Source organism: Elephantulus edwardii, unplaced genomic scaffold, assembly GCF_000299155.1.
Source record: "Elephantulus edwardii isolate Elephantulus edwardi_28Jun2011 unplaced genomic scaffold, EleEdw1.0 scaffold00055, whole genome shotgun sequence".
Classification (NCBI taxonomy): Eukaryota; Metazoa; Chordata; class Mammalia; order Macroscelidea; family Macroscelididae; genus Elephantulus; species Elephantulus edwardii.
In genome coordinates, this window is record NW_006399805.1 from 2,831,794 (window position 1) to 2,848,189 (window position 16,396).

Here is a 16,396-nt window from a genome sequence, read left to right on the forward strand (position 1 = left end):
AGACATTTGGATAGCGGGGAAGAAGAACAAACTGGGGAGGAGGGTAGAGAGAATGGTGCATCAATGAAGGAATGAAAACCCAAAATCCCTGTAAATGTTCATTAAAACTAATAAAATTTAATAAAAAAGATGGAAACTACCCATCTGTCCAGCAATAGATGGGTGGACATACAAATTGTGATGTGTCAATACGAGACTACTATCCCACCACTAAAAGGAATGATGTATTGATACATGGTTCAAGACGGGTAGATCTGGAAAACATTATGCCAACTGAACGAAGCCAGGTACAAAATCTCAGGTATTTTCATCATTGCATTTGTGTGAAATTTCCAGGAGCGAGAAATCCTGCCAGATTGGAGGCTGACAGGCTGGAGGGTATGAGAAATGGGGAGAAGTGCTTTCTGACTGGGGCCGTCCTCTGGAATGATGACAGTGCTCTAGAACTTGACGGAGGTGATAGTTGTATGTACACTTACGATGCTGAGCTGTTCCCTTTCATATGGTCCATTGGACTTGATTGACTTTCATCTCAATGAGTTATTCTTTAAAACCATGATTCTGAAGTCACGTTTTGTGGCCAGTTACTGATGTGCATATGAGCATAGCACTGATGCCATACACCCTGGACGTGCCATGGTTGATGTACTGAAAGACCATGACCATGACCGCAGCAAAGACACATAAAGCTTCCCGAGCCACAGGTGTCTGTCCTGGGGAAGAGCAGGGACATAAAAACAGGTAGATGCCATTGGCCTTTGCCATACAGAAAGCTCACACAGTCTGGCCTTATTTCTGTTACTAATGCCTGTCTGGGACACTTCACAAGAACATGAAGAATCGTAAAGCCCTAAGTTCAAGAAACTCAAGTTGCAAGACCTCCAAGTCTCAGCCAGCACCTGTGAGGCCGTATCTGTGGCTGCCCAGGCTAAGGCTGGTGCTCCATCTTGGCCCAGCACAGCAGCGGGCTGGGGGAAGGGTGGCTTGGGCTGCTGTGCTTTCCCCACCGCAGGGACCCAGGGACGCGGGGAACACATGGTCCCTGGGCCAGGACCAGCGCTGCATTGGGGAACAGTGTTCCCACTTGTTGGCAGCACTGTTCCTCTTGGCAGGGGCATGGTTCAGATGCTGCCTCTTGGAAGGGGGACCCGCTCTGGAGAGAGTCAAAGGAAGAGCAGGTTGGTGGAGGAGGAGCAGCACAGTGGGAGGAGGACATCAGCATTTTGGTTGTGACATATTTACTCTCAGACCTTGTTATGTGGAGCAAACAAGCGGACATGTGGATGAAGACCGAGCTTTCAAAGAGTGGGCTAAACAGAGAAAAATGCCTTGGCTTTCTTGTCCTACACAGGCCTGGCAGCTGCTGAGATCAGAGCTTGTCTGCCAGGGCGCAGCCTTGCACGGGCTTCCTGCTGCCCGGATGGGTGGAGGTTTGGTGCCACTCACAGCTCCAGTCACAGCAGAGAACTCGGGCTGCCTGGCCTTGTCCTATCCCGGGCACCACTGACACCTGGGGAGAGCAACGAACTGGTTGGACCCTTTGTCTAGAAACCATGGGACCAAAATGACCCACCAAGGATCATTCAGTCCACCCTCCCGTCTAGAGTGGACAGCATCCCTTTAGTAGGCACTTCCTTTATTAGCGAAAATTCCCATTCTGTGCTGAAAATTCCCATTCCATGGTCTTGCTCCAAGGATATCAACAATAGGGCTTCTTTTCTCTTATAGTCCTCATGGTTTAACACTGAGCTCAAGCCAATTAGTGGACTCTGAGGTCAAACAAACTTAGTTTGAATCTCAGCACTGACATAGTTTTTAATTTTAAGAGAATTATTCCAATGACTATGTTATCTATTACTTGTATCTGTAAAGTGGAGGGAAACAAGGATGCCAACCTGAACCCATTGAATGGCAGAAGGTGCCCAGCATACAAGCGTGTAACACAGGCTAACCTGGTCTAGTGCCTCCCCATGAAGGAATCCCCCTTGAGGTCTAAACCTGTCCAATCAGTCTCTTGGATGGTGTCTGCTAACAGGAGCATCCTTCTTACCCGTGACCCCAGGAGCTGGATCCAGGCATACGAAGGCTAATAATGGCTTCTCTCCGGATTTGAAGCCCAAGCATTTAACTAGAAATTTCCTCTTTTGGGAGCCTCATCTGGTTCACTCACTGCTCCATCAGCAAGCTGAAAAAGCTCAGTGGTAAGTTCATGACAAATGCTTACTCTTTTTTTCACTAGTTTATTTACAAAATTTGAATACAAATATGAACAAATTCTTTCCATTTCCCTCACCCCCACCCATCAAATTGTACAACCCAATGATTAATCCCCTCTTCACCCTGTACATCCACATCCCTCTGTTTCCAGCCTCCCCCACCCCTCCTGAATCCTTATACATCATTCTATAATAACGATCTTATACAATATTTATCCTTGTGGGACTGATTTATCACTCAGCATAATGCTCTCCAGCCCCTCCCAAGTTAGGTAATAATTTATAAAGTTATTGCTCCTGCGTGCTGCATAGTATTCCATTGTGTGAATGTACCATAATTTCTCAATCCATTCATTTGTGGTTGGACATTTGGGCTGTTTCCATGTTCTTGCGATGGTGAAGAATGCTGCTATGAACATTGGTGTACAAATCTCCGTTTGTGCCTCAGTTCTCATATCCTCAGGGTATATTCCAAGTAGTGGAATAGCTGGGTCATATGGAATTTCTATGTTCAGCTTTTTGAGGAAGCACCAAACTGCTTTCCAGAATGGTTGTACCGTTTTACAATCCCACATCTTCTCCAACATCTATTACTTGCTGCCCTGTTAAACTTTGCCATTCTTACTGGAGCAAGATGGTACTGAATCCACTTTCTAACATGTTTCCACTGACTGCTCCACTTACCTGTCCAGTGGGAAGACTGGGGGTACTGAGGATGTGTGTTAGACTGGAAATGGAAAACCTGGGTTCTCAGCTCACCTCTGCCTTCAGGACGTCATGGTGGCTCTGGGAGCTCACTTCACTCAGCTCTCAGGTGAAGGGTGGCCGGAAGGGGTAGGATAGAAAGGTGAAGGGAAAGAGCAAACCGTGGGGAGATGGCCAGAGTGAAGCCATGCTGTGAAGACTGCAATGTCCCAAAGCAAAATGTCTATGATTGTTGAGTGAAAATCCACCTGCTCTATAAACTGTCACCAAAATTACAATTAAAAAAAATAATGAAAATAGACTACACAATAAATGCATACATAAAGTGAGGGATTCCACAGATCTTTTCCTTGGATGCTATGAAGTTGAATTGACATGGGGACGCTGGCCGGTGGGTAGGAAACCAGGCACAGGGAAGAAATGACTTGTCTCAGGAAAAGCTCAGACTCGGGTCTCCTGATGCGCACAGAGGAGAGGGAGCTTCTGAGACAGAGGGGGGTGCCAGCAGGAAAACATTTTCTAAGTCAAGACCCATTAAATAGAAACCTGGATCCCCGAGGAAATGACTGGAACTCAATCCCTTTGAGAACTTAAAAAATGAACTAGAAAAAGTCCATTATAGGTAGGAAGTGTGGATGGCTCTGCCCTGCTCGTTCACTCATGCCAGTAATCACAGGGGATGGGACTCCCCACCTTCACCGTCTCCTGGGAGCCCCCATTGCCTGGGGAACTATAGGCTCTTCTAATAGTGAGATGAGCTCAAAGTCATGGACTTCTCTGAGCTGTGACTCCCAGGGGACAAGGTGCTCCAAACACAGAGAGTGGAAGAAAGCTGCGGTAATGGCATATTCCAACCTTTAAACACGCTGTCGCGCTCGGGCACCTAGAACCGCTAGGCGTCTTAAGAGGGAATCCTTAACCCTTATCACTCCCAGGGCCTTCTAGTTCTCAGAATTTTTATCTTCCAATTAGTATTCTTTTTAAAAAGCCCTACCAGTGGGGTGGTCAGGTGCCAGGCTGCTAACAGCAAGGTCATCAGTTCAAATCCCCTAGGAGAAAAAGATTGGGCCATCTCCTTCTTTGAATATTCATTTTGGCCTAGGAAACCCGCTCAAGGCGTTTCTTCTCTGTCATACGTGGTTGCTGTGAGTTGGAATCCACCACACAGGCACCAGCAGCCATGTTCATTCAACACCTCTTACAGCAGCCAATCGTGGAAGCAACTGACATGTCCATCAACGGAGAAAAGGATGAATCAATATAATGGAATATTCTTCAGCATTAAACGCAAGAGAAGACTCGTACACGGAGAAACCTTGAAAACATTGCGCGGAGTGAAACACGTCAGCTGCAAAAGGCCACATGTTTCATAAGACAGGCCTGTATGTGCAGAAATCAAAGAAGCTGAGTGGTGACCAGAGAGGGGGGGAGGAGGGAGGAATGGGGAGGTTTTCGTGGGGCACTGACGGCTGAGGGGGGTGATCACAGAGTGGCTTCAGGGTGCTTGGAGACTGTACACTGAGAGCAGAGATGAGAAAAGGCTTCAGCAGTGGCCGAAGCCTTGGTACGAGCCAGGCCAGTTCAGGTCACTGAGGTCCACAGGGCAGGTGACCCCTGGGTAACACAGTGGGCAGCTGGGAAGGTGCCGTGGTGGCCAGCAGCCCCGTAACTGAGCTTCTTGTTGTTGTTGTTGTTAGGTGCTGCTAAATCTGAACCGACTCACAGCTGAGCTTTCAGGAGGTTTGCAGAGGCTCTAAATCGCAACGGAGGAGACTGCCTGTCTTCCTTCCTCGGAGCAGCTGGTGGATTCGAACCATCTGCTTTAGGCATGGCAGGGCACCTCCTTTCCCTCTAGGTCACCAGAGCTGGTTTCGGCTGTGAGCAGCAGGACTGTAATCTGAATGCAGTTCTCACTGCTGAGTCCTTGGGTGGGACAAACTGTTACCATTCTCAGCGGCTAACTGCAAGCTGGAGGGTGGCATCCACCCAGAAGTGCCTAAGCAGAGAGGCCTGGCAATGCATCTCTGAACAATCAGACACCGAGAAACTCCACGGAACACAGTCCTGCTCAGATGCGCATGGGTTTGCCAGGAGCTGCAGCAACTCAAGGGCACCTGTTTCGTGGTTGCCGTTATTTCAAACCACTCACTTTGCACATGGATATTTTTCTCCTTGACAGTCAGGGCCCATCTGGGGTTGTGATCACTACAGGGTGGGGGAAGGGCTGCACTGTCTGGACGTGCAAAACGTCCACACAGGGAGGAACAGGAGGGGGCCAAAGTGAATGGGGCTGGCTCCATCGGGGACGCCCAAGTGGCCTCAATAAGGAGACAGCAGCACGCGACCATCCTTGACTACTCTTTCTAGCTTGGTTTAAGTTAGCATGTAAGAACTATTTGATCAACTATGATGTCTGTGAGGGAGCTCTGATGGCCTAGTGGGAAGGAGTCGTGCTGCCACCTCAAAAGCTTATGGTTAGAATCCAGGTGCTCTTCACAAAAAAGACAAAGATGGGCAATCTCTTCCCACGTGACATATGGCCTCTGAAAACCCACTGGAGGGTCAGCTAGGCGTTGGTTTCAACTTGACGGCATGCAACGTGACGTCTGAGAGCAGGAAAGCATGAAGAACAGTGTTGAAGGGAAGAACTGTGGGGAGAGGGCAGCAGAGATGAGGGTGCCCATGTCTGCCCATGTCCTCGTGTCCCTGTCACTCTCCTTGCTGTGGAAAGCCCTACGGCTGCCAGGTGGCCAAAGGAGCAGCTGTCTGAGCCCCAATTCACTGGCAATAAGAGAAGGGCTCCCTACTGGGGACCCATTTGCTCCTGTCCCCCCAATTCCCACTGCCACGTGGAGGGGCCAGCCTGCAGCCACAGCAGCATGGATGGGCAGCATGGCCTCTGCCCTGCCAGGTGGATGTAAGGTACTCAATGCACTGGTGTGCTCCTTTCGGCCACACTCAAGGACGAGGCTCCACTCTGGACACCGTGCCCACGTCAGTCAAGGCTGCAGACAGGGCCGAGCTGAGGGGCTGTCAGGCAGGCAGCATCTGCGAGGGGCAGCCCAGGGGGCGTGTGTCCTGGTCAGGTGACACTGGGAGTCAGCGCTGACCTTGGCAAACCTCAGTCCCTCCTCCGCAGGTGCTGTGGTCACCTCACAGCTACTGCTCAGCAGGAGCCCACTTCACCTCCCATTCCCTCCACAGGTGTCATGGTCACCTCCCACACCTTCTCCTGGAGGTCACCCCACACCCTCCCAGCAAAACATCAAAGTCACCTCCTCACATTCCTCCTTGGTGGGTGTCAAGTTCACCTCACTCTCCTTCCTCAGAGGAATCACAGTCCCCTCACACCCCCTTCTCACCAAGTCACGGTCACCTCACAGCCCCTCCTCAGCAGATATGGTCACTGCACACACCCTTCTCGGAAGGCCTGGAGGTCACCTCACACTTCCTCCTACATGGGCACTGTGTTTACCTCACACTTCCTCCTCAGAGGGTGGTGTGGTCACCTCACAGCTCTTCCTCAGCAGATGCCAAGGTCACTCACACTCCCTCCTCCCTCCTCAGTGGGTGGTGCGGTCACTCCACAGCTCTTTCTCGGCTGATATCATGGTCACTTCACTCTCCCTTCTCGGTGGGTGGTGTGGTCACCTCACAGCTCTTCCTCAGCAGATGCCATGGTCATTCACACTCCCTCCTCCCTCCTCAGTGGGTGGTGCGGTCACTCCACAGCTCTTTCTCGGCTGATATCATGGTCACTTCACTCTCCCTTCTCGGTGGGTGGTGTGGTCACCTCACAGCTCTTCCTCAGCAGGTGCCTGGTCACTCACACTCCCTTCTCAGCAGGCTTGAGGTCACCTCACACTCCTCCTACGTGGGCACTGTGCTCACCTCACAGCTCCTGCTCAGTGGACGGTACGGCCACCTTCCTCAGCAGATAGCATGGTCACCTCACACCCCCACAGCTGTTCCTCAGCAGATATCACTGTCACCTCACACTCTTTCCTTACAAGAATCACAGTTAACTCACCACCCCTCCTCAGTGGATTGTATGGTCACCCCACAGCTTTTCCTCAGCGGATTTCATGGTCACCCTACACTCCCTTCACAGAAGGCTTGGAGGTCCCCTCACACTCCCTCCTAGGTGGGCACTGTGTTCCCCTCACTCTCTCCTCAGCCTTGGCAGGGATGGAGGTCACCTTACATCCACTCTGCAGAAACCTGCAGCTCTCACACACACCTTGGGGGGCTTTCCTTCCACACTGATGCCTGGATTCCAACTGCCCTGTTTTTCCATTCTGTCTTCGGGGCTCCTAGTCTGAGGGCACCTGGCTGACAAATCTGGATCTTCTGCGCCCTGTGTCTCTCCCAGGCCTGGAAATGGGGTGAGGCTCAGGACAGCTCTGCCATTTGGCCAAGACAGCTCCATTCAACTCCTGACTTCCCTGTGGGCATAATCTCATCCAAGCCCACGCTGAACCAAGTGGCCTATGCCTCCCTTTGATTCTCAGGTCCCGAGAGCCACCCAGGTGCCAGCTTCCTGCCAGGACCCATCACCAGGCCTCTCTCGAGGATATCAGATGTGCTTCCCCTTCTCAGGAAAGCTGGCAGGACTGGAAGTGGACAGAGGACCCCTGGTCTGAGGACACTGAGGAAGCAGGACTGGTGATGCCCTCCGACAGTCATCACTAGGACCTTCAAAGGGAGAGCAGCTCGCAGCGCCACGGGCCCCAGCAGGGCAGCAGCCCAGGGCTTCATGAGGAAGGGAGAGTCCCAGTGGGCGCGACATCAACCAAGAAGACAGACACCTCCGAGTGGTGTTGACAGAGAAAAGCATTCTGTCGCAGCCTCAGCCGAAGAGCAAGCGTGCCATGTCTGCCCCGAAACCATCGCTTTGAACGCCACGCTCATCAAAGAAACGGAATTTCCATAGACTCTCTGTGGAGGAGCGATTTTGATACCTAACCTGTTCACGATGGCCCCCCGGGAAGTATGTACAAAGAGGTGGTTGGACGTGGCCCCAGAGCAGCACTTTAAGGCCCAGCTCCCCTTTCAGCGAAATGAAAGCTTTCATGCTGAAGGGCAGTCCTCGTCTTGGTGGTCCTGCCGTCCCAGACTCTGGCTGTTCGGAGCTTGAGCACTGAGAGTCCAGGGTTCACTCCCCACAGGGCTGCGTTGGTGGGTGACTCAGACACTGCTCTCTGTGTCACACACCCCGCCTGACCTCAGACTCAGGAAGCCATCTGGGAATGGATCTGCTGGCAAAGCCACTGGCTGCCAGAGACACATGGTTTCTGAGCTGGTCCTCCTCTCACAGATGCTGGGAGTCACCCACGTCGCTGCCGTCCGAGGCGTCTTCTTGGTCTGATTAAGAATGTTCAACCCTTGTGAGAGTTTCCAAACTAAGTCAGCCTAGCAGCAAAGGCCTGGTCTTCTGCCCATTGGTCCAGAATGCTCCCTAGAGGTGGGAGAGGTGAGACCTTGACTGGCTGATTGTGGACATGGCATCAATAGAGACCAATGGGTAGGAAAGGCCAGCTATTTACCCTAATTTTGATTATCCTAATTTTGACTTCCATTATGGGCTCTAGCTCTAGTACTATACCTACCTATACCTACCCTCTGTTGTTCACAGGGTTTCCGGAGGACTGCTATTTGAGAAGTGAATGGTCAATCCTGCCTCCTAGTCTGTCTGAACCTGGGAGCTCGACTAAAACCTGTCCACACCGGATGACCCTTCTTGGCATTTGACAGATCTCACAGGGACGTCACCTGATGAACTACACAGGAATCAGATTGCCTACAACTGTTTTTTGTTTTGTTTTGTTTTTAAAACAAAAACCTTTTAGTCTACATCTGTTTTACATGGATTGTTCAACGTATAAATGCTGGGAAATTAAAAATTGTGAAAATGAAATGTAGTTCATAAACATTATTGATATTATAGGTATTAAAGAGAAGAGATGGATCGGCTTTGATAACTTTGAAAAAAAAGAAAAACGAAAAGGCCGTCTTGTTTGGTAAAGGAGAAGGTCGGTGAGAACAAGGGGAGCTCTCGGTGAGACGGACCAGCACGATGACCGCGGTGGTGGGCTCGCGCTGACCCAGGACATGAAGACGACAGGATGACCAGACCTTTCTTCTGCTGCACAGATGCACAAGCTGGAGAAACTCAACGGCAACTATCACCCCAGTGCAGGCCAAAAATGCTGACAAGACCGCTCATGTGAATAGAACAGACACAACCGCTTACGCACATGTTTATAAACCTCATCTTGCTTTGACAGTACGAGTTCTCCCAGCCTGCGTGTGTTTGTGCCTGTGTGAGGGTGTGAACGTGGGTGCCGGGATCAACTCCATGGCAGTGGGTCCGGTTTGGGGGGTGGGACACACCTCATGGGATGCCCTGGTGAACAATGGTTATGTGCCTGTCTGGGAGCCAATGGCCAGGGGTTTAAACCCACCAGTTGCTCTGCAGGAAGAAAGACCTGCCAATTTAGTCTCGTAAAGATTACAGCACAATAAAAGTTAATTAAGAGCCGCAGTGCTGTTCTCCTCCACCCTGTTGGATCACTATGAGGCAACACTGGCCGCACTGAACTCACCACCACCGTCACCACCACCAAGACCGTTTGCATCTCTAATGGAAGAGAACAGGAATGCCACACTCCCAGCAAGCCCGCTCAACAGGGTTGCACCCGATTTCTCTTCCTGAGGTCTGTTTGGTTCGTCCCTAGTTCCCTTTCTCCCACCCAGGCTCTAGCCTCTAGATGCTGACAACTATGACTGAGTGAGGCCACCCCGTATGCTGAAGCATAATTACCACTCTTCACAACAGACATCTTATCCTAGGAACTGAGGGTCCACTTTCACACTGAGGACCCCCAGGGAGGATGTACTGTGCTCATGGCAGGTGAGAGCTGGTGTCTGGAGACAGGGACACCTGAGAGGGTGTCAGCGACAGGTGTGACCACACTGGTGGGCAGAGGCAGAGGGGGGAAGGAGATGATCAAAGTATCCAGGAAATGCCAGGAAAGAAGGGCATGGGTCCAGGAGGGCACACCTACTGGTTAGGGTTGGGATTAGATTGAAGATGAAAGTGTCCCTGGAGTTGGGAGCGAGGTGATCGTTTGGGCTAGAGAGGGAAGTGGGATGAGAGGAGAGAGGAAGAGCAGGAGGAAGATGAAGATGATGATCTAGATTTTAGGGTCTTTGGCCTAGTTCTGTGCAGAGAGAAGAACAAAGATGAGGGTGGGAAGGGGTGTGAAGACCAGAGAAGGAAAAGACACGAAAAGATAAGTAAGGGCCACTTGGGCAGTCAAGATAGAAGTTTAACAAAAACTGCCCGGGAGCCCCTCGTGGATGGTCCCAGGGCCCTCAGAGCTGCTGCCCACCCTCTTTGGCTGCCTGCTCTCCAATCTGTGGTCTTCAAACTCTTCTCATAGTTCCCAAATAGCAATCCCTTCTGAGAAAGAATCTCTCCAAAAACCTCGACATCTTCCACATGTAAGAATCCATCTCTTGGACAGGGAGATGGCAAACTAGGGCTCCTCTAAGGATTTCATAAAACCGAGGCATTGAAAGGACTAGATGGCCAGGACCCAGGTCCGGTCAGCAGGAGGGAGCAGGGCACCCTGATCAGGAGAATGATGAAGGTGAGCAAGGGTCATAGTCAGCCTCAAAGGGAGAGAATCTGAGAAGATGGAGCCAGGATGGTACCTCTGTTACCAGAGCCCACATTTGAAGCTTCCTCTCGATACATCACCTGACACACACCCAGACACTTGTTATGTGCCATCGAGTCGTCTGCAACTCATAGCCACCTTATGTACAACAGCCCTAAACTCTGCCCTATCCTGTGCCAATCGCACTGTCTCTGACACACTTACCCCCATTACCCCAGTCACTGAATCGATCCACCTCATTGAGGGGTCTTCCTCTCCTGCACCATCCCTCCACCCTCCCAAGCATGATGTCCATCTCCAAGGACTGGTCCCTCCTTGCAACATGCCCAAAGTATGTCAGATGAAGCTTCAGAATCCTTAACTCCAAGGAGCAGCCCGGCTTCACCCTCTCCAGGATAAACCTGTTCATTTTCTTAGCAATCCACGATATATTCAATGCTCTTCTCCAACACCACAGCTCAAAGGCATGAACTCTCCTTCCATCATCCCTAATTATTGTCCTGCTCTCTAATGCAGAGCAAGTGAATGCAAAGACCATGGCCTGTATCAGGCGCACCTTAGTCTCCAGACGGACATCACTGCTCCTTAGTACTTTAGAGAAGTCTCTAACCTAGTCACTAAGCAATGAAAAAAAAAAAAAAAGTCCATGACCATAGAATTGATTCTGACCTATGGTGACCCCATCCATGTGTACAGAGCAGAACTGGCCTATTTGCATGGCTGAGACCTTTGGGAAGCAGAGTATCAGGCCTTTCTGCCGTGGCTCCTTTGGGTGGGCTTGAACCACACCTATTAGTAGCTAAGCATAAACTTTGTCACCCAGGGACCCTGAGAAATGGTTTCATCTCTGATAATGGACTTCAGACATACTCCTAGGAAAAAACTGGCCAGAAGAGTAAGATATTAACTCTGTGTGGAAGTGCTACAGTGCACCCCAAACTCATCTTTGGGTTCTCCATGATATGATGTGAGTTCACGCTTGTTGGCTATTGCCTTTATATAACACCCAGCTATTCTTCTGACCCCAGCCTGCCTCATACCCTTTAGAACTTGCCACCTGGACCTCTCACTGTGCTCATAGTGATCAAATGGACCTGGGCGTACGGGACTTCTTTGGAAAATACTAAGTCCATGGGGCTATGGGAGAGGAATCCAGCAAAGATGGAGTCTTTTCCAGGACAGACCTTGAATATTCTCACCCAAAGAAGCACAAAGGCGCGGGTCACCTAGTCAGAGGCGATAACCTGCGTGCTTCTGCAGTTTTCATTTTCCAAATTCCCTGGAAGAAGCTGCCCAGGCCTCGGCATCTCCACACTGGTCACACACATGGCGTGGCCACTGCTCAGTTCCCACACAGTGTATCCACCACAGACTGCTCCAAAGAGAATTTTTTAAAAAATCTCTCGACACCTGGTGTTATGAGTTGATCTGCGCTCACCACTCCCACCTAAAATCTGTGCTGAAATCCTGGTCCTTTTACCCATAAATAGGATCCTGTTTGGAAATGTTTGTTACGTGTCATCACGTTGATTCTGACTTATCCATGACCCCACATACAACAGAACAAACATTGCCTGGTCCTGCGCCAACCCCATGCACATTGCCACGTTTGGAACTTTTATTACAGCCTCATGTCAATCCATCTCAAGGAAGTCTTCCTCTTTTTTCCTGACCCTCTTCTTTGTCATGTGACATCTTCTCCAGCGACTGATAGCTCCTAATAATATGTTGAAAGTACATGAGACAAAACCTCGCCATCCTTGCTTCTAAGGAGCATTCGGGCTGTGCTTCTTTTTGACATAGATTTGTTTAACTTTGGGAAGAGAGTGTTCTCTGAGGCTGATAAGGTCACCCCACAGTAATACTTCACCAAACTACTTCTGAGTTATAACAACACACACACACACACACACACACACACACACACACACACACACACGGATAGACACCACATGAGGACAGACTACAAATCAAGGAACTCCAAGAAACCCTACCAACCAGGAAGCAGCTGGCACTGCTGACATGCCAATCCAGACTTTTGGCCTCCAGGGCCAGAAGAAAAGGACATTTATGTTCTTTGCAGACACCTTCCTGTGGCATTTGTATTAAGCTCCACTAGGTGACTCGGGCAGCTGTGAAGCTCTTTTTTCTTCTAAAAGAGGTAAAACATACAGACCAATGAGAAACCTCTTCAGCTCAGCTACTCCACCTCACCGTCTATTCGCAGAAGCTCCCACCTCTATGAAGGGTCTTCTTGACCTTCAAATACCTGCCAAGTCAGGAAAGAGCTCTCACTCCTTTCTGCACCTCATGTGCTGGAGATGTTCCCTTGGAAACCAGCATGACACAACTGAGAAGGCCAAAGTCTGCAGGATTAGACGAGCAAAGGTTTAAATCCCCAGAGCCTAGAACAGTGCCTGATACACAGGATGCGGCTGAATAATGAAGTCTGATTCTGAGGCCTTCCAACGGTATGATTTGGAATCACTTCTTAACGTCTCAGTGTTTTCCCCTGTAGGCTGAGACCATACCTCCCTCGCAGGTGAAGGGTTTAGTTAAGCATCCATAGCTGTGTTCTCAGCAGCAGGTTCAGTGGGAAGAGCCAGGCCAAGCTAAGGAAATGGCATGTGGTAAACTAATAACAAAGCCATTGGGCCACAGGACATGAAATACCTAAATGCAAGAAACCTCAGACACAAATCACCTCATGAGTACTTGCTATGGGTGAGGGAAAGTTCTTGTGTGATGCAAATGGGTAACACACTCAGCTACCAGCTGAGAGGTTGGAGGTTTGAATCCACCCAGGAGCATCTCGGAAGAAAGGTCTGAAGATCTACTTCTGAAAAGGGAGCCGCTGGCAGCTCTACAGATAACACTTCCCCTCTGGCACACAGTGGATCGCCATGGGTCTGAAGGGCACATAGCAGCTGCGGGCACAACTACAAGGGGCCAGAAACTTCTCTAAGCTCTCTCTACCCACTAGGACTCTTTATCTTCAGCATGCAAGATAGCGAGCAAGCCACATTCTCCCCTTTTGTACAGGCAATGACTCTGTTTCCTTGTGAAAGTGGCAATATTACAACATGGCCAAGCCTGGCGGTCTCAGCAAAGAGGCTGGAGAGAGAGCAAGGCGACCTGAGCCTTTTCCAGAAGATCTACTCACAGCCCAGCCCACCCTTGTCACATTTTCACCACAGTCTTTAGGAGAAGTACTAAGAAAGAGAGAGAAAAGAGCAGACTAGGATTCTCCGGTTAGGCCAGACTATTGAGTCTTATAGGCAGGCGCCTCCACCAGGCCCCTGAGTGGCACCAACAGTTTGTCATCAACTACCAAGCTGCCAGTCGGTGGTTCAAACCCACCCAGCGGTTCCATAAGAGAGAGAGCTGTCCATCTGCTTCCGTAAAGATCACAGCTGAGACGACTGTGGAGAAGTTCTACCCTGCAACACACTGGTCTCCAGGAGCAGGAATCAGCTCGACAAGGAGTGGAGCTCGTTCTGGTTAGTTGTTTGTAAGGAGTGGAGTTTGTTGGTGGTTAATTGTTTGTAAGGAGTGGAGCTTGTTCATGGTTAGTTGTTTGTAAGGAGTGGAGCTCGTTCATGGTTAGTTGTTTGTAAGGAGTGGAGTTTGTTCGTGGTTAGTTGTTTGTTTTGGAGCAGGTTGGTGGCCATCAAAGAGGTCTGATACGGCAAGTCCAGGCTCTTCTGGAAAAGAAGTCCATGCTTCTTCCTGACTCGTCTTCATGTTCCTGGAAACCTGGGCCACGTTAATGCTCTGAAGCCCAGAACCTCTCGAAGATGTGTGCTCAGACTTTAATACACAAAGGTGTGTGTGGGAGATGCTGTAGGTTCAATTCCAGCCTACCAGTCAAGCCAGGGTTGCAATAAAGCATGACACAGGGAATTCTGAGTTTCCAAGTATATGCAAGAGGGAGCTCTGGTGGCCTAGTGGAAAGAGTTGCACTGCCAACCCAAAGGCATGTGGTTCAAATCTACCATGGGCCATGTCCCCCTGTGAGATTCACAGTTTTGAAAACATACTGAGGCATCAGCAATGAGTCAGTTCCAACACTGTGGCAATGAGTTGAGTTGAATGAAATGAAGAGAAAAATGGAATGCATTTTGGAGTCACATTGATGCTATACTACATTTTAACACACGTGTTAAAATGATGAAACATGATGAAAAAAGTAAAATATTTTGAGAATCACCGAAATATGACTCAGAGACACACAAAGTAGACTTGCTCACTGCAGGGTTAACACAAACCTTTAAAAATTGAAGTGATACAAAAAATGGGTGACCCTGGATGACATTATACTGAATTAAGTATCTCAGTCACAAAAGGACAAATACTGCATAGTGCCACTGTTGTAAAACGGGACTGACATTGGGGTTGGGGGGAATCTAAGAAAAGAGGGGATAAATAATGCATACTGCATTGAAAAAGATGAGGGAGAGAACTGTTTAAAAGGAATATAGCATTAGGTATTATTTTCATGACAAGAGTACAGAAAAAGAAATGCATATTAAAGTGGACTGTGGACTGGGGATGGGGGTGGATTGTATAACAACGAAAGATTTTTTTTTTCCAAAGGAAAAAACAAACTGGGGGGGTGATGGACAGGGAGGACAATACATAACAATGAATGAATGGGGGAAAATGAAATGGAAAAAATACGCTGTAAAAATATTTATGTTGCATTAAAAATCATTAATAAAAAATAGAAATTAAAAAAATTGAAGTGTGATTAAACAGGATATGTGAGCACCCACAAAACCACTGGGCCTCCGTGAAGAGGGGATGGCAGTTGGCAGGATGGCTACTGACAACATTTGGACTTTTGAATGGTGGCTTTAAGTAACAAGGCACCCCTGGATATGGAGGTAGCAAGAGGGACGAGACTGGGCCAATGGGATAAAAATAACAGGTGATAGGAGACCCTCATGGATCTTATTAGATGTCTACCCAACCAGGGAGGTCCCCTGACTCTAATGAAATCACATGCTCCCTTCAACCCTCCCACGTGGTCGGCCCAAGTTTGATGGTTATGCGAGACAGTGCAGACCTGTGACGCAGGTGCCTGGGGCCCTGGCACAGCCCAGCGGCTGAGATTGACAACAGACAGGAATTGCGAGCCCGCTGTGGCCGACCTGAGCCCAGCAAAGATGCAGCCTGGCGCCCGTCTCTGCCTCTCGTCCTGGTCTTCATTAGAAGAGGACCCCAGGAACAAGTGGCTGACTGGTAACCTGCGATTTATTAGGGGCATCTGCATTTGAAAGCCCAGCCGCTTTAATCCAGGCCTGGCCCTCACGGTGGTTCCCATTAGCACAGGAGATTGTGTTCATTAGTACAGCTGATTCTGATGTCTCCTTCACCTCTGTCACATGCAATTCTATCCAGGGGTATCGCCCTCAGCCCTGAGGGGCTGACCCACCAAGGCTTAATGCCACATGGCAGGGTCCTTCACCAAACAGGAGATGTCCCGTACTAAAGTGCCAGACTGTGGTCCCAGTCCGAGGCGGCTGGACGGACAGTCAGCATCCTTCATCCTCTGAGAAGTCACCAGAGGCCTGCTGGGCTGGGTCCACACACAGTCTCCGTGGACTGTGTGAGTCTCAGCTGGTTCTGGATTTTCCTTCCACTCTTGTAGACACTCATCACTGTTTTGTTTTGTTTCATTTTGTTTTGTTTAAAACCTACTTTAATTCCCAGATGAAGAAATTGGAGTTCACAAAGGTAATTTTTCCAAATTTTCATGCCAAATGACATACAGAAACCAGAACCTTG

At 49.5% G+C, this 16,396-nt stretch overlaps 1 protein-coding gene across 5 annotated transcripts in view; it reads right to left on the reverse strand.

Annotated features, from left to right (window-relative positions):
- PLXNA4 (plexin A4) overlaps window positions 1–16,396 on the reverse strand; it is a 461,826-nt gene that overhangs the window by 279,908 nt on the left and 165,522 nt on the right. Inside the window, exon 4 of one of the 5 annotated variants that reach the window (XM_006887137.1) lies at window positions 5,888–5,896. The exons of the other annotated variants lie outside the window; for them this stretch is intronic. Coding sequence (XP_006887199.1) covers window positions 5,888–5,896 — 9 coding nt within the window. The remainder of the gene's footprint in view (window positions 1–5,887; window positions 5,897–16,396) is intronic. 5 annotated transcript variants of the gene reach the window in all.